The following is a 25,862-nucleotide window of genomic DNA, read 5'->3' on the forward strand; positions in this document are numbered from 1 at the left end:
ACATTAATCCATAGAATTATGATATATACAGTCATTCAATAAGTTACTTATTGGTCCATCCATTTCAATTTTAAGGTATGGTGATACTTACTGTTTGGATTAGGAATTGTCATTCAATCTTGGTGGTAAATCCTTTTTCTTATATTTTTGCACCCTCTTGAAACCAATCAAAAAAGGGGGCTAATGTCTCCATTAAGTGTCAACACAGTTGTCAAGACATATTACACAATTACACTGTTTTTGAACGAAAGCAGTTCAAATAAATAAATAAATAGAAAACCATGTAAATGAATAGTTTAATTGGTTAATTCTTTAAATAATGTTTTTGTTTATTTATTTATTTGTTTGCCTCAAACCAAGTATCTTGTACCGTGTGACCATTACATTTTCCTCGGTGTTGCTTTGTAAAATAATTCACCTTTAATCAGCCACTGGGTTTTACCTTTAAATTGTCGTTTCAGTGTTTTTTGTTCCAATTAACCGTTTAAATTTTATTAAACGTGTTTGCAATTGCAGTGTTGCCAGGTTGGTTGTATTTTGTTGCGGGCGGTCGGTGGATGCTTCAATACCAACCTGGCAACTTTGACTATGCGCTGGATACAGCAATCAGTATGGCGGACAGCGAAAGCGATGTAGATACAGAGGGACTTGAATCAGCCCTAGACTCGTTGTGCAGTAGACATTGCATCGACGAGTCGTCGCTGAAGAGCAAAAACTATTGCTCTGAATTTTGTGAGGTAAGTTACACCCCATTTTGTTGCGTATTTGACCCATTCGGTTTGTTTGTAGCTGACGCGTCTAGCTTAGCTGGTTAGCATTAGCATCCAGACTAGCGTTATTAATGCAGTTGTGTCGCTAGCACCAGCTATGCCATAGCACACTAGAAATACAATATAAGTGGTTAGCAGAAAGTTGAAAACATAAACGGGGCTCCTTGCTAAGTTAGTCGAAGCATTAATTGTGTTATCAGAGCGGCATACCTGGCGTTTGATAATGCTGTGCGTTTGATAATGCACAGCGTTATAGCTACTCTGTTGAGCTAAGCTAATCAACGAGATGAATACTTACAACTGTATGTATGCTACTGTTATTGTTAACGCTCAGTTACGCGGTGAGTACAATTCTCTATGCTTTGCGCTCCAATATTGTCTCTCAGACGTCAGCCTAATACCCCCGAGATGTTTCGCCATCAGATAATATAACGTGTTTGTCTGAAGATAACTAAGTGCACGTTTAAAGAGCCGTGAGACTGAATTTTCTGTTTATGAGTTAAACCAAATTTGAACCACAACCTTGTTTTATGTAGCATGTATTTCCAATGACAACAGTCATTAAAAGCCAGTGAGTCCCATTGTAGGACCAACATAGATAATACAGGCCTGATATGATGAAGAGCTCAAAGAAATACATTACCACATTGCGTTTTAGAAAGATTGAGGGCTTTTCCAATTATTGGTTAAGATTGTTACTGATTACTGATTACTGGTTACTGATTGTTGTATCTCACGGATCCACGAAGCACGACATCCTCACCAGTATCTGGTACCGTCTATTCAAGCGAGTTGCTCCAGCAGTTATAAGATCACTTTAACTTCCCTTGGCACTGAGTTGACTAGCAGTATAATATTATAGCATGTAATCATCAAAGGTACTAATCCTCTAAGGATAAACTCAAAGGTCATCATAGGTTCAAGATACCACAGTTACATATATGGACATCACTTTGTATACATAAAAAAAACATGTATGCATGATTACAAGTAGGATTGAGTCTTTGTATAAATATAAAACATACAAATGAGTACACGTAGGGTTGGGCTACTATCACAACAGATACGCTACAGTAGGTATGATAAGGAATATGAATACCACGTAGTTACCTTGCATTCCACCTACCACTACCTCTCCACACACCTGCATTCCTGCCCACGACCAGTAATTCTTGTTGTATTATTAAAGTAACATTATTGTTTTGTGGTGTTCTGTGTTCTTGTTCCACAGCTGGTTGAGGAGTACACAGGGCAATGGCAAGTTCCTCTCCCTCAACTGATGGTGCTGCGTACAGCGTTGTGCAGTTTCACCAAAGCCACTGCTGCCTTCCCTGATGACTGTCAGCACATCCACTATGTTCTCAGTAGTTTGGCCTTGTAAGTACTTAACTTGGAATTTAGATACTGAATATGTGATATTCATCCTATATTCACCACTCTTATCTGAGTAACTGTTACTAGAAAGCAAGAGCTATGAACCTCACCTTTAAACCTTTCATTTCCATTAACATAAATGTGGGGAAATAATTTTAGTATGAAAAAAATATTCAGATTAAGCATAAATTCAAGACACAAATTTGTAAATAATGGACCTGTAAATGTCACTAAACACCCTTATGTTTTTTCTCACTGTTGTTTTTGATTAACTGTTTTTTCCCTCCTCATTGTCTTACAGGAGCTTTTTTGAACTGATGCTGTTTTTTAGCAAAGAAGAATTTGTGGAAGACCCTTTAAAAGACATCCTTGATTCCTTTCAGGTGACAAAACTGACCCATCATCTTATCCTTTGCTCGCTTCTTTCACAGACCGTAAAAGACCTAGCTGCTGTCTACCATTAAATGTGCTCAGTGTTAACGATTATGAACTTTTCCACACAGTTCTAGTCTAAATAAAAGTACTTTATTGTTTGCTTTGTTTCACTTGGTCATTTTGGACCTTAGTGTCTTAATATTCAAAGTTGCACCTTTTTCTTTATTTATTTATTTAAAGGAAAGTCTTGTAAATCAATTTTACTACTCTTTGCAGGAGTGTCACTCTCAGCTCCTGAGGCACAGAAATGGCTACTTTCAGCAAGTGAAACTGGTCATCAAAGCAGGAGGACCATGGGAGAATCCAGTGTTGCAAAGAATCTTGAAGGAGGTAGACTTGCAATCAAAAGACGGTGAGCTCATTATCATATATAATAGAAGGCATTGTTAAAATTGGTAGTGAAGCTGCTACTGTTTTGTTCTGTACTGTTGTTTGAATGCTGATCTTTTCTATAAACATGACATTTACTGGAGACTCCGATCATTTGTCCCATATTTCAGTTTCCTGGATCATGTCATGCTCCCTGCAGTTGTTTTTGTTGTCTGTTTTGGTTTTGTTACATCTTAATTTCAAAAACATGTTCCTGTGTGTTCCACAGAAGAGCAGAAATGCATTAAAATATTTTTTGTTTCCTTAGATACAAGTGATTTTGAAAGTGTCTTTTACAAACATAGTATAGTGCCTATATTAAATATTTTTAGATTTGTGCATTAATACTCCAATAACTTGATATATATATTAACACATTATTCCCCCCTGTAGTTGAGGAATACCTAAGCTCAGAGTTGCCTGTATTCTTGGAGCTGCGGGTTCGTTATCTGCAGGCCTGTGAAAAACTACAGGAGGCTATGGCCCTTTCTAAAAGCTGCCTGGAAAATGGTGAGGCTGGCAAGCACCTGTTCTTCCATCAGGCCTACCTGACCTGCCTCTACAAGGCCTCTCTTCATGAGCATCTTCACAAGGAGGTAGGAGGAGAAGATCAGCAGCACAAACAAAGCAAAGGGGATTAGCCTTCATGGAAAAAAATAAGGGAGATAGTATAAATGAATGTGGTTGTACTTTAACATAGCAGAGGATGAGATGAATATAAATAATTGAAATATACAAATCCACCAGTAACAACTGTAGTGGAAATTGTAAATGCATATGTTACAGAATGTATTTATTTTAATAATAAGGCTAGTATTGCCTTACTATTAAAATAAATACATTCTGTAATAATATATCGACACTAATAACATTTAACAATACACATGTAACATATTTTCACCTATTTCTGGTAGCTTTCATCACTTGTAATACATTTTAATTTAGCTTCTAGTGTGTGTTTTTTTTTTTTTCATGTGTGCCTCTGCATGTCTTCCTCAGATGGCAGTGATAGATAGTCGTGATGCAGTTGAGATCATCTGCAACACGGAGCGTGTGGAAAAAGATGAGCTCCTGTTGTCAATGTGTAAAGCTTTCCTTACCCAGTATCTACACAATGGAGACATGTATTACATCTGGTAAGTATATTTTTCAGACATCATGTTTATACACTCCATGGCCCCCAAAAAATTGCCACCTAAAAAAAGGGTCACACACTCGTACACATATTTCGTTGGGCCGCCTTTATCTTTGATTACGGCACTCATTCACTGTGGCATTGTTTTGATAAGCTTCTGCAATGTCACAACATTTATTTCAGTCCAGTGTTACATTCATTTTTCACCAAGACCTTATATTGATTATGGGAGAGTCGGAACACTGAGCAAAGCCTTCTCCAGCACATCCCAAAGATTCTCAATGGGATTTAGGTCTGGGCTCTGTGGTGGCCAATCCATGTGTGAAAATGATGTCTCATGCTCCCCGAACCACTCTTTCACAATTTGAGCCCAATGAATCCTGGCATTGTCATCTTGGAATATGCCCTAGCCATCAGGGAAGAAAGAAAAATCCATTGATGGAATAATCTGGTCATTGAGTATGGCGAGGTAGTCAGCTGACCTCATTCTTTGGGCACTTAATTTTGCTGAACCTAGACCTGACCAACTGCAGCAACCCCAGAGGCTTGTACAGTAGGCACAGGGCATGGTTGGTGCATCCTGTGAGAAAAGATTTGAAATATGCTGATTGTACTAACTGTTTTTGTTTCATGACAATATAACATAACACAATGTATTTGACTCACTGTCTTCCTGTAGGGATCTGGTGTTTATCTGGAGCAGGCTGCATCTTAGGGCTCATTCCTCAAGACAAGGCTTCCTGGCCGAGTGCTTAACATTGGCCTCCTCTGCTACCAATGTCAGAGCCATCTTTCCTTTCATCAAACTGGTCACCACAGAGGTGAGATGTAACGCTCTCTCTCATCTTTTTCCCCGTTGTGCTTCTTACAAATAAAGGGATTAATAATGATTCAGTGCACTTTTTAAGCTTGCATCTGAAACATAGTTTGTCAAGTTGGTAATATTTTGTACTAAAAGGAATCTTATTCAGAATCTCGTACCTTCCATCAGAAACCCCATTCCCTTTTTGCACATTTTTAAGAATACATTTTAAAATTATACATTTGCTGTTTGCCAAACAGACTTTATTACATATTATACAGAGTAATTGCCAATTAAAAAAAACTTGACAGAATTTAGAAATACAAGGAGTCCCTGACTGGATTAAGATGTTTTGTTTTATTGTACCGGGTATAGATTCATGTTCAAGAAATAATATTTTTTTTTTTTTTTTTTTTTTGTACAGGGTGGTGGTGATGGAATTGAGGTCTGTGTTGAGCTTTGTGCCAGGGCTTTGCACCTGTGTGACATGCAGGCGGATTCTGTTACCCGATCGTTGGTCTGCAAGACTATCGCCTTCCTTCTACCACATGATCTGGAGATCTGTCGAGCGTGTGCTCTGCTGGTCTTCTGTCAAGAACGCAGCCTGGAGGCTTACCGAACTGTCTGCATTCTTTACATGCATCCGGACCAGGACCAGCATCCCCACAGCAGCCATGTTCGGACCAATGTTCGAGTTCATATTTTGCAGGTTAGATAAGGGGGGAATGTCTTGAGCATCGTAGAATATGTGGTATTTATGAGCCTGTACATAACGCTTTATGTATTTGTTTTCCAGATGTTGAAGCAGCGCCTGTGCTTTGACCCTGAGTTTTGGAACATCCTCGCCATCAGGTCCCATTGCTTGGAGTTGATAAGTGACAGCGTCCTGAAGGCTGCTGTTCTAAATGAGATGATAGAAGAAGAGAATGTATACAGTCAAGAGCTGTCAACAAATTGTTTGAATGAGCCATGCACCCAAGATGTCAGTGTTCCCCAGTGCACTGAAGTTACTTTTGTGAACCAAGACCCTCCAGAAGAGCAGATTGTAGATGAAGAGGCAAGGAAGTGTGTTTCTCCGTCAAATAATGCTCCTTTGAAGAGGAGAAAATGGCGGAGAAGGCTGCGAAAGAGAAAACATGCTTTGTCTGATGATGAGGCAGAACCTGGTGATGACCCAGAGTTTAAATACAATCTACAATCCACCTTGCCGGCGAACAAGCCCACGTATTCACTAAGACGCAGTCAAACTAAAATGGACAGTTCTGCATCTGTAAAGCTCCCTCTTAACCGCAAGAGAGAGTATTTGTCTAGATGTGTGAAGAGCCAAATTTTGAAAAGGAAGGGTCGGAAGAGACGGTGGTTACAAGGCCTTCCAAAGCTGGAGCAGGTACAGACGGTCCTAGAGAAGTTGGTCAAAGTTAAAGGAAAGAAACGGGGAAGGAAGCCTTTAGTCAGAGTGGAATTCTCTTACCCTGATAATGAAATTGTCCTTTCTGGAGATGAATCTGGTTTTGAGGAGAAAACTGACACAGAAGACAAAGAGCTGGATATGCCTCATCTGGAAAATGAACTTAAACCAAAGAGTGAAGAAAAAGAGAATCAGCTTGAGTCATTAAGAGACCTTGGAAATGAAAGTGGACCTGTGAAAGATACTGACATGATCAGCGACAGTGAACACACACAAGAGGATTCTGAAACACAGCTGGACTCTAAGCTTAATGAAGGTCCTCCGAGTAAGATTCCTGCTGTTGAAGGGGATCCTGAGCTCGATGGACCACTCTTGGAGCTAATTGACTGTCCAATAGAACTGCAACACTGCTACTCTCTTAACTTTAGAAATCCTGACGGTGAAGAATTGCAAGAATCCTCAGCACCAGATGAGATTAATGGAGATGCAGAACAGGAACACCCCATGGAAACAGAAGTCTCAAATACTGAGGTCAGTTTTTATTCTATAATCCAAGTGATCTGATAATGAATGTAATTTCCTACCAGTAATGAAAGCGGATAATTGTTCTGATGCATCATGTTCGGGGGTTTATTAGCTCTTCTGTTGACTTTTTAATGTCTAAATTGTCTAATTTCTGTGTATTTTTTTATTCTCCAGCCAAAAACCAAGAGAACTTGGAAGGACAGACTACTTCGCACTCGACAGTTTGCCCATATGACGCACCATTGCAACATCTGCCGTAAAGACTATAAAGGCTTGAATATTATGAGGCACGCTCTTTCACACCTCAAGAGTAAAAGACTAAGATGTATACTGTGTGGAAGACGCTTTAAACAGTTTTCTTTTGCCAAAAAGCATGTTCTGGACCACTTTGATGAAATGTACAAAGAAAAGCCCACTGATCAGAAGCCCAGCACCGAGGACACCCCACTTGCAAATGGAGTAGTAGTTAAAGTGGAAAATCAGAATCAGCCCCAGGTTGAAAATCAGACTTCTATTGTTAGAGAGGAAATTCCTGAACGTAAAACTGGAGGCAAAATTAAAGTTTCCAGTCTCAAGAGGGAAGAACGAATCATCAGAAATATCCGTACCCTCATCAAAAAGACATCTGTGCTTCACAAAAAGTGCAAGAGTCCAAATTCAAATATTTTTAAGAAGGTGGAATTCCAGGATGAGCAGGTAGTCATCACAGATGGCCTGGTGATTATAAAAAGTCCAACTGTGATTGAGAGGGACGGTCAAGAGGAAGAGGGGGAAAAGAACCCAGTGGGCGAAAATGGCTACAGTTCGGACATCACGTATCACTTGTGTCCTTCGGAGACCTGTGATAGAGTATTTTTGAGGACCAGTTCCACACTACTGAAGCATGCAATCAAATGCCATATTAAGGAAGAGAAGGTGCTGGAGAAGACGTTTGTTTGGGCCAAGCACAAGTGCACCCTCTGCCTCCGGTAAGATGTACAACAAAGCAGGCATCACAGCCTAACATGCTTATTTTCATATGAATGATGTGACTGACTAACTTTGAACTACCAATAGAAAAAAAATAGTGCATCCTAAAAAGAAAAAAAAATCTATTAGTCAAAGCAAATAACAAATAGCTATCTGTAATTCAAAACAAATTGAATTATGTGAATGGTGGAATAAAAATGCATGTGTGAGTAGTGACAAGGCAGTTGCACAACTTGTCAGTTGTGGTTGTAATGAAGAACTCATACATGGTAGTACAAATGCACATCCATGTTTTTTTTCCTGTAATAAATAATTTTTAACTTATTATATTGATTGTGCTTTCCTCCAACAGGCAGTTTCAGTTTTTCCAGAATTATAAAGACCACATGAAGTTCCATGATGATCCTCTCCAGCATTTCTGCTACCATCTAGACTGCAACCAGCGTTTCATGGCTCAGCAGGAATTAAAGGACCATATCAGGACTCATGAGCCCTTCAGACCCCAGTGTCCCTTCACTGACTGTGAAAAGCTCTTCTCCACCCTTCTTGGCCTCTATGACCATGAGTGGAGACACTACATCCCAGCACCTCAAAAAGAGGAGCTCGAATTGGCAGCGAGTAGACAGAAAAACCAAAGTGCAGACGCTCCGTGGAAGCAGAGAGTAAAGGTTGAGGAGTTGTGGCTGCAGAATAAAAAGGAGCAGAGAGACAGTCCCACCCCTCGTCATGCTGAGGCCTTAAATCTTGAGGAACATGGGGAAATGAGCAAAATTGTCGAGCAGCATTGTGATGTAAATAATCAAATCAGTGGTGACGACCTGTCCAAAACAGTCTATTATGAGCCCTTAGAGGACAGCACATCCATCAATGGATACGAGGAAGAGGTGTCAGTCAGTGCCACCACTACCTCTCGCGGTGCTGCAGCAACCTCTCCAGACAAGAAGCCTCGAAAAAGAATACCTGCCCCGGTGGACACTTTGGATGTCAAAGAGCTTGAAGGTTTGTCTACTTTGGCTGAGGGTGTCCAGCAGAAACTGGGAGAGCCACACATAACCGAGCACAAAACCTTCAAACCCGAAGATCCTGCCTACGCAACTTTTGTCAAAGCCCCCTTCATCCGGCCGCCACCCTCCACTTATCTGGATGAATCAGTGCTCTCAATGCGCAAGAGGAGGTCCACTGAGGAGGCGGCGCCGAGGAAGAATGTTTACTGGAACAGTAAGAAAAAGGACACTGAGCCAGAGAAGGAGCGGGGAGTTGTTAACGCGACCTCCCAGACGAAGATCAGACATCGATGTGACAAATGTTTGTCCTTCTTTAGCAGCTTGGAGGAATTGACAAAACACCAAGCTCTTAAAAACTGCTCTTCACTCTTCGGCTTTGATTCAGATGATGATAGTAAGTACAACAAGTCACTGATTATAAAATGTAAATGTATATCAACGAATTATATGAATACCTCTGAACCATTGAATCACTGGATAATCTTCTTTTTTTTAGGTTAGTAGTGCATGAAGAGGAGCTGAAGCTGGATTGACCCTGACACTCGTCACCTGGCTCAGGAACACAAAAGAACACTGGAAGCCTTCATAAAAGAAAACACGTACAGTACTTTTATTCACTTCTTGAACACCTGTTTTTCAACAAAGGAAGGACACGTGCCAAATATGGTTAACTGGAGCAATGTATTCATTTATAAAACTTCAGAAACAATACTTTCGACAGCTTAAACTAATGTTTAACATTGATTTCCTTCAAAACATCACAAGTATGGGTGTGTCAAAATTAGTACATTCAAATATGGGTGATGGAAGTAATTAAAGTAACACAATGGGTGCCATTCACCTTGTTATAAGCTGATGTATCATCATCATATTCTTGTAGACATTAATAGAAGGTTGAAATTCACATTGTGTTGCTCTAATAATAATAATAATGATAATAATAATCAATATTCAGACTTTTTAAATGAATTTGGCCAAAACGTCATAGAAAAACGTATTAGTTATTCATGTACAGCTGTGATATAACATCACAATAACCAATATTAATTTTTTGTGAAACTACAGAATGCCTGTGTTGTAGTGATAAGCATTTGTTAAACTTGACATATTGTCATATTTCCTGAATAGTTGGAAGGAGACAAAACTTAGGTATTAACCCAAATCCTTCAATGCGTTTGCATTCACACTGCTAAAAGAGCATGGCCGCATGCACCCAAATGCATCGTCACAGCGACCTGGGTTTATCCACACTTAGTTAAAGCTGAGCAAAATGTTCCAACCAGTGTTTTCCTCGTGCCTCACTGGTAAAGACTCGGTGACAAAGTCTCCTCTGCACTTAACAGTAAGGGTTTTACATGAAATACATTATGGCCAGTGTTAACGGTATGAAATATTGTAAAGATAAAAAAAATCACAGTAATGAATTGACAGTTGAGCAGCACAGAGAAAGTGTAGTCTTCCAGATAAATCATGTTTTGTTTTTTCGAAAGAGGGTGTTTTACAATGTTTATTAGACATGTCAATAACTGGATATGTGGTGGTTTTGTTCTTTCCCACATGAAATTTACTTTAAATCATGGTCACATAACAGCAACTTTCTGCACTGTAAGATGAGCTACATGTGTGTTATTTGAGGTCAGGCACATCTCTCTCTTTTTTTTTACCGACAACTCGTCTTCTGCTCATAGCGTTATCTGAATTTTTAGACTGATTAAAGCTGAAATCATGTTAATCTGCTTTCATGGCGTAGCGTAAATTCTCTGTACAGCATACGTGTCGCCATTGTATTAGTGCCAAGACTGAATCAGTGTCACACTGTAGGTTAAGATTAAAACTAACACAGCACCACTTTACTTTGAATTTCAAAGTGTATGATTGTTACTCAGTGTAACTCCATTGTCATGTATTTTATTGTGTAGAATATTTAACATTGGTCCTCTTGTTATGTATATATTTCTAAGATGGTTGATCTGTTTGATAACTTTTTACTGTCGTCTTTTTACGGGACTGTGCACTTCAACCTGATTATTTATATGTACAAATGTTAATAGCCTGGATTTGTAAAGGTAATGATTCCTCATCTATTTTTCTTAAGAAATGATGTGATTAAATTTGTTTGAATAAACAAATCATTCTGTCTACTGTCATGGATGATAATCATGCTATTGTTGCACACAATGGAGTATAAAAGAGAAAGCAGGCCGACAGAATAGATATAGACTTTATTTTATTTAGCATTGCATATTATTTACCACTCATAAACATATTGCTGAAATATCACCAGGAAAGAGGTAAACAGAGTAAATATATCTCTCGATAAAATTTTGCATCAGATTTTCCTAGAACATGAGGTAAGGTTGCAATGACACGGATGGTGTGTGTTTAAAGAAAATGTGCAGAGAAGACATGAGACTTTCACATTTTAACATGCAGCAAATGCATTTCAGTTGTGACGCATGCTTACAACAACTGATGACTTGGATATTGTTCCCTTTCACATTGTCTTTTAACCTGAGATCAAATCCAAAATTGTGGAAACAAAACAACCCCTTTTACGGTAGTTTGTCCAAGTCACACACTCCTTACAACTGATGGAAAAAAAAAACATGCTGACAAAGCATGATGCAGCAAATTATGGATTCATCTTTGGATGGATGTTTTGAGGACAGAGAATGACTTTAAACTTCAAGGTGAAAAAAGTAGAAAGGGCACTGTAACCTGATTAAGTGGAAAATAAATATACCGACAAAATGCTGTTTAATTGTACTCATGTCTTATGATGAGGTTATAAATATTTTTTAAGACTGGATGTTTTTTTTTTTTGCACACATGCTGGCATAAACAATATTTTCCAACAGTGAACATTTCTCATAGTGACATGGTACAAATAAGATATCAAGTTTTCTAGTGCATTTAAATATTTCCATAACTCTCTCTTTTTTTTTTTACAAATAACTGCAAAAATCACAGTTGTACCTCTTTTGTCTTTTAAAATGGAAGACCTGGATCAAAACTAACGACGAACTGACGCGAGACAAAGAAACAACAAAACACAAAGGGACAGAAGGAAAACGTGCAGAAGCCTGAACACCACATCTGTCTGTGTCTCTTTACACAAGAACACAGTAGCTGTCATTTAAAGTCTCAGGGCCTCGATACTACAAAAACACAAAGATGCTCATTCTACAGGGAAACATGTTCTCCTCATTGCCACTGAAAGCGCTGCTGGAATAACGGACCAGCTTTGTGCAGAATCTGCAGTCCACTACACTTGCATTAGTGGGGTTTGCAAGTTTCAAATGTTTCGATATGGCTTGGGGTGGTGGTGTGTTTGGATCAAATGTGAAAACACTCCACAGAAGCAGCTCCAAAACTGTTTTCTTGAGTGGACGTGTGGATCATGATCATCTATTGACCCTGAGTTGCTGAAAAACATATTAGTGGATTGAAACTTTTTCAAATAATTACTCAATTACTAATTACGTTGTTGTTTGTTTTATATAATCATTATAAGCAAAGTCAATACACTTAAAGTGTGTTTTTAAATCAAATTATATAAACGTGCTGTCGCAGTACAAAACGTCTGTAAACATCCCGTTTTTCTGAAATCGGCAAAACATGAAGCCAGTAAAACTAAAAACTTTTATATTTTAGACGACTTCCAAAGATGGCTTGTGGGGGTTTACAGTATCTTGAAATACAGCAAGACGGGTGTGGTCGGTGGTATAGTGTAAACACGCCCCTTCCTCTTTGGATTAAAGGTTTTGCATTAAAACATTTGCATGAGGCTGGGGACCTTTGCATGAGGCTGTATTTGGCGAAACACGCCCATTGCCGTCCATGTGGGTTTTTATGTAGACGCGGCTCAGCAGGAAGTGGACAGATGCAAGAAAAAGTAGCGTCAACGTGTTTGTTTGAGCTCAGTGGGTGCTGTTGGAGCTCCAGTCATAAGGGAGGAAGGTGACTTTGGTTTTCCCTGCAGACAGGACGCCCTGCAGGCTCGTCTTCTTAGGCGAGTCGCTCATGTGCTCCAGCACCCAGTTCAGCAGCTAGATGGAGGATAAAAAACGAAAACAGTGATTTAAAATGTGTATTTTTTTGTAGACAGATAAAACAGTCCAATTTAAACATACGTTCTCATCTGTGCTTCCGAAGTCAGCTTTGTACCACTTGAATAACTGGCTGAGTCTCACTTCCCCTTTCCCGGAATCCACCACGCAGCCGTCGTCGTTCTCGAGGAAGGCTTCAGCTGCCGTGCGGAGCTGGCTGTCAATGTCCTGAGAAGATTCGGACAGATCACACTTGATTTAAGACCTTTCAAGCTCTTAGTAGATATTGATATAGCTGTTGTGAAGTGTGCTCACCTGTGGTGTGTACGTTTTAATCGGTGGGCAGCCCTTTGCACCGCAGTTCAACGCGAAGTGAATGAGGGGCTCAACGTGAGGGAGAGCCATCTGGTGGACAACAAGAGAAGTTCAATTTAGTAGTTTTAATAGATTTAAAGGATGAGTTAAGATGTTCAGTTACCAGTTCACAAGTTAAGAGAGAGTCTGTATACTTGTAGTCGTGGGTCTGTTTTGGAAAAGGGCCTGCAAAACTGCGCAAGACCTTTTCTGTTCCCTCTCAGAACACCGTTCTCGATGTCCTGTAATGTGAAAACCTCTCCTCCGATCAGGTAGCTCACATAGTTGAAGAACTACAAAAATGAACAAAAAAAAAGTTGTTTTTTGTGCAGTTTTCTTTAAATGCTTTTTGCAGAACAATAATTTGCGACATCTCTGCATGCAGTTCCTACTCTGTATCTTTGCCATATGTTGGTGGGGACGCCGAGGCGTAGGGCCCCGTGGATGACCAAGGCATTGTAGATGTTGATGAAGAACGCCAGCTTCTCCTCTCTGCTCAATGAAAGAAGCTCCACCCTCTGCAGCTGAATGGCTAGCTCACAGTAGCGCTCGAACGCAGGGTTCGCCGACATGCCCTTGTAGTCCACAGACTGTGGGGGGCACACACACACACACACACACAGATTCTTCACTAATGCCAGTGTTTTAGACTTATATAACATAGAACCATGTCACAGATCTGGGGAAACACACACAGAACGGCAAATCTGAGTCAGAAGTCCTCCATAGTCAGTGAGGTCATTACCTTGCCATCGGCAGAGAGATGCTCAGAGAACAGCTTCAAAATCATCTCCCGTAAAAGCAACGATAGCTCGCTAGCTGAGAGGGGACAGAAAGAGGAAGGGAGGCACATTATTAGGACATGTTTCCTGTGACAAAATAAGAGCATTGCACAAAAATTGCAAGAGGGCATAACGACACACAAACACACTGGAGTAAAGCAGTGCTTGTAACTACAGCTCAGATTAGCTTGTTAGTTAGCCACTGAAGACGTTAAACAGTCAGTTTACAAATACAACACAGAGCCAGAAAATGTGCCTCGATAAACACCACGAAAGAAAAACACATACCGAGGATTAAGTAAAATAACATTAATCTGACAACAGACCGCACCACAGCGGCAGCAAAGCAGAACTGGTTGTGAAATAGGGCTTGACGATATGTATTTTCAAGCTTAAGCCTTTTTTTCCCAACTGGCCAGATTCTGAATTTCACCCAAAACCTATAGGCTAATATTTTGTGCCAATACTACATGCATTTAAATATATATATATGGGTTAGGATTAGGGGTCAATTCGGTAACACCCACACTTCTTAAAATTTAGGGAATTGCAGTTTTAAATATTGCATACATTTACAAGATTAGCTTGCAAGCTCAAACTGCATCTATATATCATGAACCCCATTTCAGCTCTTACCACCACAACCTTCACTGCCGTTTTACACAACCCCAAGCCAACCAAAAGGCCAACAGCCAAGAAGAGGTGCAGGTTAGAGGAAGTTCAAGGACACTTCCTGAAGCGTGATCCCGGAGTGTGATGTGTGTATGATCAAAGCCTGGTTCAGTCCTGACCTACCCTGTAATGGAGTGCAACTTGCAGTTTGTCCTGCGTTGAGGGCTGAATGAGGGTCATCCTCCAGCAGCCTGTACAGTGTGTCCATGGAGTCTTTCCCTTCTCCAAAACTGCCATCCTGATGCCCACTGCCATGCACACTGACCATGTACTTCTTCTCCAACAACGCCTGACCAGTGCTACAGGCCTCGGCCACGGCTACCACACATATGGCCACAGTGTCAGTAGAGCACACATTTTGGTTTGACTATACTTTGAATGAATCACGAGTCCAGAGTCCTTCACATCCTTACTTACCCATGCCTTTGTCTTTCTCCAGCCATTTAACCAAATCAGCACCTGAGAAGCTCTTTTTGTACAAAGTCAGCCCCTTCCTTTGACAGCCAATCACGCTGCCATGTTTGAGGTCTGCTACCAGGTCGGCCAGTTCATCTTTCTCACACATAAACTCTTTGAGGGCAGGGATATGCCAAGCCGCACATGTACAAACAGAGAAACACACGTTCACACCCCTGTGCAAACAACAAAAGTGTAGAAATATCCAGTCTAGCATGTGCACAAATATGCCTCTGGTTTGTGGACAAAGGATTAACTTGTCACCTGCTTTGTATTTTGTGTTTTGTAAAACATAGTTTAGCTCATTTTCTACACTGATGGACAAGCGCACTGTTCTTTAACTGTGTCAAACTGGTCACGCCAATATTAAACATAATCATGCATTAATAAAAACAAATAATGAGCTTCACTGCAGGATTAAATAAATCATATCTCAGAACAAATTAACATTAACAGCAAGGCTGAACTATAAATCGTACCCAAAAAACAAATATTTTTTAAACTTGCAAAATCATACGACACGATACATCCAGACTTCCAGAACATAGCTGCTCCTCTTTAACACCCACTGGCAAGTTCGTGTGGCAGTCGGTGCTGAAATTACAGGTTATGTTGCAACCGCGCAATTACAGAATTTAAATCCCCCCCCTTATTACTTGATCTTGACTTCCTCGAATTAATGATGCTGTTTCTCATAATAAGTCTCATCTCAACAGTGCATTGTAATATTCCTCCAAGGAACTGCCGTGTATGTGTCTGGCCCCCAGGGGAAAGTTTGGCTGTTTACAAAGAAGGGAGCTTAGGGATCACATGCAGGATAATGAGATACTCTGAGGTAACCTGGTGCTTCAACCAGAGAATCAAGTTCCCTCGCATCAACTCTCTGTGTTGACATGGGCAACAAGAGATGTAAATGCTGTCCATATACTGTATAAGCCCACTTTACAATAAAACCAGTCACTGCTTTTGGTTTATCTCCTTACAAAGATAAGAAGCCCTCCTGACTCAGGTTTACTCCTATTTTGGATTTAAACTACAGGCCACACACACTTCAGAGCAGACCAAACTAATCTGACACTGAATTAGTTCCCAAACTAACATTGGGAAAAATAAGTTCAGCACACTACTAACTGTGTATTCTTGACATTTCTCACTGCAGATGAAATGTTTTCCTGCACCGTTTGTGACTGTTCCCACTAAGTAATACGGAAAAAGTAATATGAACTTAGTACTTGCTTATTTACCTCCATCAGTATCCCCAGCCTCATCCTCCGACTGATCCCCCTCTGGCAATGGTGGAGCATCTGCTGGAAGAGGCACTTCCTTAACCACACTTACCAACCTCTGAAGCTCCTCAGGAGCCTAATGAAGTGAGACAGATCATCACAGCGGACAAGGTTATAAAGGTCTGGTTAGTAATGATTTCTCTTGAACAGCGCTTACATGTTTCTTACCAGTTTCTGAAGATCATCGTTGCCTCCCACGTGTATGTCGTTGAAGAAGATCTGAGGGACCGTGCTGCGTCCCGTTAACTTTTTCACTGTGGCTCTCAGCTCTGGATGCCGGCCCAGATCCACATCACATACTGGCACTTCCAATTTCTTAAGGGTGGCTTTAGCCTGCAAGCAGTGTGGGCAGCCTTGGATGGAGTACACTGTCACTCGACCCAGAGCTTTGTCTACGGATTCCTCCATCTGCAGTTGGAAAGGGTTGAATATTTATTTAGAAACCTGACTGATACTTGGGTATATCATGGTTTGCAAGAGCAGTTTGAATCGCGTTTGTGGAGCAATATGTTGTGCAATTTAGACATTGATTTGTGCAACATGCCTCCATCGTTACTGGTTTGTAAATATTTGTGTTACAGCGTCATCATATTTATTTTGTAATGTGCTGTCATACTGCGACTGTGGTAAATGTAAAAGAAGGTGAAGCTGTGTAAAGTGTCAGAGCCATTCACTTCCTTATTTATTCTGTGATATTTTTTGCTTAATGTGTTCTTCCAGTCAAAAACCACTCCCCTTTTTAATTTTCAAATGTTCAGTCTTTATTAATGTTAGTTTTACTTCCTTCTTGCTAATTTCTAAACATTTCCTTGTTTGAAAATGTGGTGCATTTATAATGTAAGAGTCATAAAGTGCTAAACAAAGCATTCCTGATGTTGATATCCGTGTGCAAACAAAGGTCAAGGAAGGTCCAAGGTTTTGTCCACATTCCAAAACAATTTCTCTCCTTTTCTGAAGTTTAAACGAGGGCTATATCTCACATATCTGCATGCTAATTCCCAAACATCATTTATTTGAGAGAGTAAAAGCTAGTTATGACATATATTGTTACAGAATGAGTCTAATTTTATGCCAAGTAGCAAGCGTGCCAAACATTACCCACGTTTTTACACAGTTCAGCATGGGACTTCAGTGAATAGCGATACAACAAACTGGTAATAATTAAATTATTACACAACAATTTGACGATGGTGTTAACCAAACGCTGTCCGAGCTAAACTGTGGCACAACGTTGCTTAATGCAAGTGTTACTGTGTTCACAAATATATATATATACAAAAAAAATAACGTTACGTTACCTTTCTGAGTTAGACTCGCTCAATACATCGGAATAGACCCCTCTTCGTCCTGTTAATTACGAAGTATTAGTCAAGCGAGTCTAACGCCGACTGGAAGTCTGCTTGAATGAACCCGTTAGCGAGCAGAAGGTCGTTTACATGCAGGTAAAGTAATCTGCTGCATTGACAACAGCACAGTGTCATCACCACTGCGCAGACTCATCCATGTTATCTGCCTCACTGCTGCTGCCTCCTTCGCCTGATGGTGCCTTCACCGTCCCTCGTAATTTTAGCAAACGAGAACACGTGACCCCAGCTAACATTACATACTATTTATGGGTCGCGAACGGGAATTACCCCACTTGTAAACTGTATTCCGCTTTTAAAAAGCTGACACATTTTGAATTCCGCATTTATTTACCATTATTAGTGTTTATCTTGTGAGACACGACAGCACGTCTACTTTTACGTCTACGCCACCTCTTACTTAATATTGTTTTGATTTTTTTTCTTCCTCCAGATTTTACATAATGCGATTCAACAACGAGTTCTAAACACGTGAGTCAGTAGAGAAAAGACGTGGACCAAACATGTGCATTCGTATCATTTTATGTGTAGACGTCGACATTTCTTACAGCCATAAAGGCAACACGGGCCCATCGCGCGGAACATTTTTAGACTGGTTCTTGTTCCCGTACGGACCATTTTCAAGTAGGACGTCGAATGGATGAAGAGCTCTGTAAACTGGCATAAAATATGTCAGGACTGTCAGAAACAGAGCGCGCTGGCTGTTCGGCGATACTAAAGCTCATGTCCAAAGCCGACGTGTATTCGCTTAGTGACACGGTCACGAATAGGATGATAGTTGTGGAAAGCACCACAGGTACGTTTGTTTATTCAGCTACATTCGATTTCCTTACGTAGTCAAATTGTCCATGTATTAGCATTTCCATATCGAAAGTAACTGAGTACAAAGCTGTACTTGCTTGACCCTGTATTATGATGATTATTATGAAGATTATGCTTTTTTTTTTTTAAACTTGTACACAAGATGTACGTTTATCAGCAAATTAAGATACATTCCCACTTGTCTCCAAGTTGTTCGAAACGTAAACTTCACTTCTGCTTTTGCTTAAATGATGTGATTAGATAATGAACTGTCTAACACATGTTGGCCTTCTCTTCATCTGTTCGTACAGAGGCTATGGAAACCATTCTGTCTTTCAGTAAAAGTGCTGAGGAATTTCTGAGAAGGAAGAAGGTTCATCGTGACCTCATTTTTAAGCATCTGGCCAAAGAGGGTGTGGCGATGGCCCCCAACAGTGAGAAACACCAGTTGGTGAAGAGGACACTGGAGCTTTGGTCGTCAGGGAAGGTACAGACACAAATGGCTAAGTCACATAACCTGAACTTTTTGGGGTAATTGCCAGCAAAACTGTGGCACTTGGCATGGAAAGAATGGGCGGTACAACTACATTCCTGTGTTATGCCACTTAATTCTGAAACATGTTCATTGTAGTGCTTATTGACTACTATCACCTCATGGCTTGGGCTGGTATCAAACACAAATACCTTTGTGGTTTTTCAACCGGGAATCAAATTTCCTCTGTATCGCATAATATCAAAGATGTGTTGTCATTTAACAACATTTAACAAATGTTGCTACCTAAGGAATTAAATCTCACCTGTTGTTTGACTGAGATCTGACCGTGTTAGTGACTGGCTGTTTTGAGGCGTGCAGGGAGTTAATATCCAGAGACGGAGCTCATTCCTCAAATGAAAAGAAAAAAAAGAAAATGAGTTTAACTTGTTTGAATGTGTGCTTGTGTTGTATTTTGGACGATATGTGAAGTCCATGGCTGTCTATTTATCATCTTATCATTTCTTTCAGTCTGTGGTTAATAAAGGAGAGAGGGATAACGCCAGAGAGAAACAGCCCGCAGCGTCAGTATCTGATACCTCGGACTTGCAGGATGAGGTGGGATTTGACCCACAGGTCCTCGGCCAGCAGTTCTGTCGGTGGTTCTTCCCGCTCCTCAACAGTCAGAACACCTCAGTAGGCCAGCAACCTCAAGACTGGGGACCGCAACACTTCTGGCCAGATGTGAAGCTACGTCTGCTCTCCAGGTAAGATTGGAGGTAAATTTAAATCAACCGTCAACATAGAGGGTTCACCTTGAGCTTTGCTCAGTTGTTCATAAGACCACGTTTGCTGAAGTATTGGAACACTGAAAGTTTATCACTCAAGTGCTCCAACCAACAACCAATTTTTGCTCAAAACAACATAGTATGCTAATTCCTCCTGACCCGCTGACTGACAGACAAAACTAGCATCAGATCTGATCTGCTTCATTAGTGTAATAACCACATAAAAAATAAACGCATAGTTGCATTTAACTGAAGTAACCAACCCAAGCAATGATGACAGAGAGCTGTGTCTCTCTTTGTCAGAGCTGACGGTGAACAGATGGACGAGTTCAGTGGTCCTGAACTGGTTAGCCTTCGTCTCCTAGCCTTGACCAAGGACGAACACCTCCTACTCAGCCCTAATCTGGAGCCCCGTGGCCTCAGGACCCTTGCTTCCCCTCATGGCTTGGTGCTGGTGGCCGTGGCTGGGACTATCCACAGAGATGGAGTATGCCTGGGAATATTTGAGCAAATATTTGGCCTTATCCGCTCCCCACTGGAAAATAACACCTGGAAGATCAAGTTTGTCAACCTGAAGATCAGAGGACAGGATGCTCTGGGTGGGACAGAGGCGGAAGCACCGACATTGACTTACAACTCCCGTGAACTGCAATTTCTCTGCAGCTGATGACACTCGCACTCGTTACTCATCAAAATTCCCCAAATCCCATTTTCCCAGAAACATTTTTCCACAGGCTGGGTTGAGCTACTCGCAAAAATACTTTTTTTCTATATTATATTGGTGACATAATTGTTTTTCTCTTCAGCAGCTGCAGCTTCTTGTGGTGGAATCATTTATCTTGCTTTAAATATACTGTGTTGTGATGCAAAGCTATTGTGCTTTGTTGGCCTGTGCCTTTTGTAAGATAAAATATAAATACAGACATGCTCTTGTAAATAAATACCATATTAAATACAAAGATTATATAAAATACTTCTGCTTTATCAAAGTATCTGACATAGATATACCCTTTCTATAATGTTTTTCTTTCTTAAAAGCTCCAGAAATATAACTTCTGTTGCCCTTCTGAGGACTTCTGAGTAATTACTAAAACACTACTTTGATTACACAGTTGAAATGAGCAGTTATCTTTTTTTTTTACTTTTTACTTTTTACTTTTTTTTGTGGGTGTTTCAAGGCATTTTCAGTCACACTCCAACCTTTTGCAGCCGTCTCACTTTAGTAGCACTATGCTGATTTTGTGCTTCAGGCTTCAGTTGGCACGTAAAACAAATCACTTCCTGACTACAGTTTTTGGAATGTTGCCAGGCATCACTAAATTTAAAACAGTTAAATTCGGAAACATGGCCAGAGTTGTGTAGTTGACAGGTTCAATCATCGTGGTGTGAACTCATTTGGCAATGTCTTGAATGTAATGGACATTTATTTATATTAAAAAGTTACACTCTGCAGCTTTAAGTCATTTTGGGTTTTTTGCCAGTTCATGGGTTTTACACATTTACAGTGGGGTCGGCAAGTATTTTAAGGGCACTTGTGAAGTCTTATTGAAATAAATGCAGGTCTTATGAATATATATTTTTTTATTTATCTTCTTATTTTGACAGATATTGATAATTCACATTTGGATTGGAATGATTTGGCTAAAAGTTAGAAACCTGGCATATTATACATATTTTATATTATATTATTTACAGCAGTCATGTTTTCAAGATGAAACGGTAGAACAAACAGGTTTTTAACAAAGCCAATGCAACAGCTTATTTTCTGGATGCTTTTCAATAAAGTGATTGAAAAATAATTAAACTGTACTGTATGATCATTATAGCATTGCTAACATTTTAATTTCTTGTGTCAATATGGACTAACAACTTCCCACACATCTCGTATCAATATAGGCATATTCAGTAGCTGTAGTTATGATGAAATCCTTCATCATATTAGACATGAAAGTCTTATTATTTCATGGTGACAATATCATATTACTTGCACACTATATGTATGGAATCGGAGCCTGTGTTTTGACATTTGTAGAGAAGCAGGTTTCCATTCCTCATCACATGCGGGACAGTACAGCAGTGAAGGTCCAGCATCATCTGCTCTGCAGTCTGCAGGACAAAGGCTGAGGGGAAATAAGAGCATATATTACATGTAATGACTTCCTCATTCCTTAGATCCCATTTCTGGGCAAGGAATAACTCCCAAATCAGCCACAGAAGAGGGATCGCTCTTCCAAGATGGACAGACCAGTGTTGTGTGTAGAGAGTGCAGAGAAACAAGAAAATGTATTATGTTGATAATGATGATAGCCACAGAGAGCCCCCCAAAAACAAACTCTGTCCTCAAATCCACTTTCCCTTTCTCTCTGACTGATATGTTTGGTTATGTTTAATTTACCAAATACAGAATTTAACCAGATTCCCTCTACAGCCCCATTAATGTGACAAAACTAAATAATTAATCTGCAGCACAATTTCACAAGCTCCAAGTGGACTCATTCTTTCATCGAGTGCCTCTGGTTTTCCGTTGATTCCACTCTGTCATCCCGGTCTGGGCACACAGGGTCTGGTCGAGTACAGACTGTGCCAGTATAACTACGTGGCTTTAGTGGGAAATGTTACATGTGGGAAATTATTCTTGGCAGCCACTTTCAAAGGCCCCTGGAATAGTTAATATCTGTGACTGTATGGGTCGGAGCTGCGCGGCCATAGTTGTGGCGAGGTAAAACCACTGTAGCTATTGATCTCAGCCTGTTCACCTCTCAGAAAGAATAATAACAAGCTACTTGCCGTCTGTCTTTATGGCACTTGGCTTCTCTGTGTTTTAATAAGCGGTTTTTGGCCACGAGCGCAGCTCTGACGCACGGGTTAAGAACTGCCACTGCAGCAGCGTCTGGGGATGGTTTTTGCCTCGGAAGAGACACCCCCCACCACCACCACCACCACCACCTCCCTTTTTTCTTACCCTTCCTTAATAAGGTAGTGTGTTTCTCATAAAGAAACATGTGAAAACGTAGATCAGTGGCTCTTTGAAATAGCGTTTTTGGTGGTGAACCATGGAGGCTGCTGCTTTAATTGCAATCCATATTTTTCCACTTCTTCCTTTGATTTTGACCCATTGAAAGTTAGTTTTGCACACACAGAGAAACGGCTTCATTACTTATCAAAGATGATGTTATTAAACGCTTCACGCTACAGCCCTTTTTCACTCTCTGACAGTCTAATAGCTCCACAGAGCCATTAACGCCAAACTTTCGAAATGTCTACAGTCATTCTAAAAGTGGGTCAATCGGACACCCATGGTTTTGTCGTGGATTTCCTTTAAGTGTTCCAGACATTTTCATTCAAAATCAGTAATAATCCCATCTTGGTTAGACTTTTCACTTTTAGCTTTTTCACTTTTACTCAACGCTACCACAAATATGTCTGAGCACTCATGTCTTTGTACCAATCATACACCGTGTGTGAATAAGCCAACGTTATTTGACCTTATGACAACATCAGGCCAGAAGAGGGCAGACATGCTACACTAGATATAGAAAGACTTTGATCCCAGTCCAACAAAAGAAGGGGGGTAAAAATCCTTTTAAAACTTATTACGTGAGTAAACTAATCAATTCCTTTGAGTAATATGAGTGACTTGATGTTACCGGACAATTTCTCTCTGGCCACAGCCGCAAGTAAAACTGTAAATTTTTCAAGTTTGAGCTGTTCTCCATTAAAGTAATGGGCTTCTAAAAAGAGTGACACGCTTAAACTGTTGCCTCTCATAGGCGCAAGAGCACGTATTTCACAAGTTATTGAAGTGTCAGTAATTTATTGGTACTCTGATGGTGTCAGAGACGGCTTTAACACAATACTCTCTCCACGGTCTGCACTTTCTGGACAATAAAGGCTACGATTTATGCACGGGAGGAGAATCAATCAATGGGCAATGATATTTCTCCTGCTGACAAAACGTGTTAGGAGGAGAATTCAATCATAGATTGACAGAGTTGTTTTGGTATTTTGTTGGACTTGCCCTCCAACTCGGCAGGGTTTTATAATGCACTACACACTAAAACTGCATTTAAACAACAACAAGCCTCTTGGAGGAGGGAATGAGGTCAACGGTATGAAGTGAGCAATCCACATTTTTCCAATCTTGTACTTTATCTTTTGCAGAGCAGGGAGGTGCAATGTTGTTTACTGTGAGGTCATTACCTAGACAATTTCAATATCTATCAATTATTGTTTACCTGATGACAAAATTGTTATATCTTGTCCGGTCACTTCTCAAAAAGCTGCAGTCATTTCCTGAAAAGATCTATAGACTCCAAATCATCAAGTAGTAAGGTAATAACATTTGCATTTTAAGGACATTACACAGAGATTAAGGGAGTTCAACAGCATTGTTTTATGTTGAGAACCAGGTTTGGCCTCTCTTTTTTTTTTTGGTACATGACCACATTACAGGGCTGGGGCCCTTATTCTCTGTGTACATCACAGATTGCTTCTATGGCATGTCTCTTGATTATGTCCGAGCTGACATCATTGGTTCGTTTTTAACGCAAATTGGTTTGGACCAACAAGGCAGTCATCACGGTTCGTACCGGCCCCCTCTCTTGACCTGACGGTGTATTCTTACACATGCATCATTATCTCATGTAAACAGGAGAAATGCAAGACTGTTGGGGTGCCGAACGCCATTCAAGGCAACAAAGCGAGGGCTGAGTGAAAAGATCCTGGGCGGTGACACTCTCATTTAGCATCAATTACAGAAACGAGCAGAGCGCTTTCTGCAGGCAGTCGGGCTCAATGTGTTTATTTACGCTGAAGCCAAAATGTATGCTTGAAGGAATGCATTGCATCAAAGGATGTTTCAGTCAGACAAACATGAGAGTAACAAAAACTTCCCTCACTTTGAAATGTTCTTGAGTTGAGCTTGCACACAATACCCTTCCCCCTACTCTCCCTCTCTGTTTATCTCTTTATGTTCCTCTGTTTCAGTCTCTCTAACATAGAGGCTCCACTGTGCAGCTTTGCACAGCGAGTCCCTTTTTGTATGAAGTGCGGGGCCCTCGATGAGGGCCTTCTCTTGGCTGGCTTACTAAACAGGGAAGATGGTGTTATCTGAATGCTGCCAGCTCATTTTGGGCCATACTGACCAAGTGGTCATTTGGTGGACGCGTTCTGATGCCAGACTCCCAGTGCCTTCCCTCCATGGACATCTGTGTATGGAAAAGCTGTGGAGATTGCCTGTGGTTGCATCTTAATCCTTCATCTCTTCGGCTCCAGCCATGCCTGGCCAAGCAAACCAGCAGCTCCACTCGCCTTGCTTGTATTAATTGCCCTTGCCTGGCTCACTGTGTGCTTCTGATTACACTCATTAATTTCAATTCCCCCAGGAAGCCACCACCACTGAAGTTGCCTTTAGACAGACACACAGCATTACGCACACATATATATACCCACACAAATGCTCGTTTTATATAATTCACATGAGAAATAGTCATCATTCTTTAAATTGTTTGACTGAGCATGCTCTACATAACACTGTCATTATGGGTCCAAAAAAGAGGGAGGCACCACACTAACATCTACACAAAGGGTGTTGCTCTGAATATAATGCTCAACATCTGGCGTCTTAAATATTTTTTATGTGTTTTTTTGATATCATATTCACAGATGCAAACACATCCGCTGTGTTGTCAGTAGCTGGCCATGTGTATGCCATTAGTAGCTGTGGTATGTGTCCTGTCTCTACCCCGGTGGTTTGTATCTTTACAAGGCAAGGGACAGGAAGAAAGATGCTCTGACCTGTTGGCCATAAGTCACTGTCCTCATCCCAGCAGGTGGACCACATCTGGTAAAATCCCAACATTTGGGCCTGTAGGGTGGCTTCATAATTACAGCAGCTCTACGGACTTTGTTCAAAGTCAGTAGAACCAAAAAAAAAAAAATCAATGTTAAGCTATATCATTATCCTTGACTCATTCAATTTTTAAGCTCACGGGCAAACATTTCCATATAGCAAATGCAGCATAATTAACAAATGTACATTAGTTTCG

At 40.5% G+C, this 25,862-nt stretch overlaps 3 protein-coding genes across 3 annotated transcripts; 2 read left to right on the top strand and 1 right to left on the bottom strand.

Annotated features, from left to right (window-relative positions):
- Window positions 1–611: 611 nt before the first annotated feature.
- znf654 (zinc finger protein 654) lies at window positions 612–10,841 on the top strand (the record flags this gene model as incomplete). Its single annotated transcript, XM_083908852.1, has 12 exons — window positions 612–737; window positions 2,002–2,147; window positions 2,446–2,527; window positions 2,796–2,931; window positions 3,342–3,544; window positions 3,948–4,084; window positions 4,763–4,904; window positions 5,310–5,594; window positions 5,682–6,824; window positions 6,993–7,786; window positions 8,140–9,185; window positions 9,288–10,841. 12 exons carry the CDS (start codon window positions 612–614, stop codon window positions 9,290–9,292), a joined length of 4,245 nt encoding a protein of 1,414 aa, XP_083764978.1. The 3' UTR covers window positions 9,293–10,841.
- A 166-nt stretch (window positions 10,842–11,007) lies between these two features.
- Window positions 11,008–17,837, bottom strand: LOC310943343 (uncharacterized protein). The gene is made up of 11 exons (XM_083908888.1): window positions 17,689–17,837; window positions 16,559–16,798; window positions 16,349–16,466; window positions 15,066–15,218; window positions 14,772–14,966; window positions 13,940–14,013; window positions 13,587–13,784; window positions 13,350–13,487; window positions 13,156–13,245; window positions 12,925–13,068; window positions 11,008–12,840 (listed from the first exon to the last, which is right to left on the bottom strand). Exons 2-11 carry the CDS (start codon window positions 16,796–16,798, stop codon window positions 12,712–12,714), a joined length of 1,479 nt encoding a protein of 492 aa, XP_083765014.1. The 5' UTR covers window positions 17,689–17,837; the 3' UTR covers window positions 11,008–12,711.
- A 586-nt stretch (window positions 17,838–18,423) lies between these two features.
- Window positions 18,424–20,562, top strand: cUnh3orf38 (chromosome Un C3orf38 homolog; the record flags this gene model as incomplete). The annotated part of the gene is made up of 4 exons (XM_083908349.1): window positions 18,424–18,550; window positions 18,867–19,042; window positions 19,559–19,794; window positions 20,119–20,562. 4 exons carry the CDS (start codon window positions 18,424–18,426, stop codon window positions 20,480–20,482), a joined length of 903 nt encoding a protein of 300 aa, XP_083764475.1. The 3' UTR covers window positions 20,483–20,562.
- Window positions 20,563–25,862: the final 5,300 nt, after the last annotated feature.

This window comes from Microchirus variegatus (assembly GCF_963457635.1).
Source record: "Microchirus variegatus genome assembly, chromosome: 22".
Classification (NCBI taxonomy): domain Eukaryota; kingdom Metazoa; phylum Chordata; class Actinopteri; order Pleuronectiformes; family Soleidae; genus Microchirus; species Microchirus variegatus.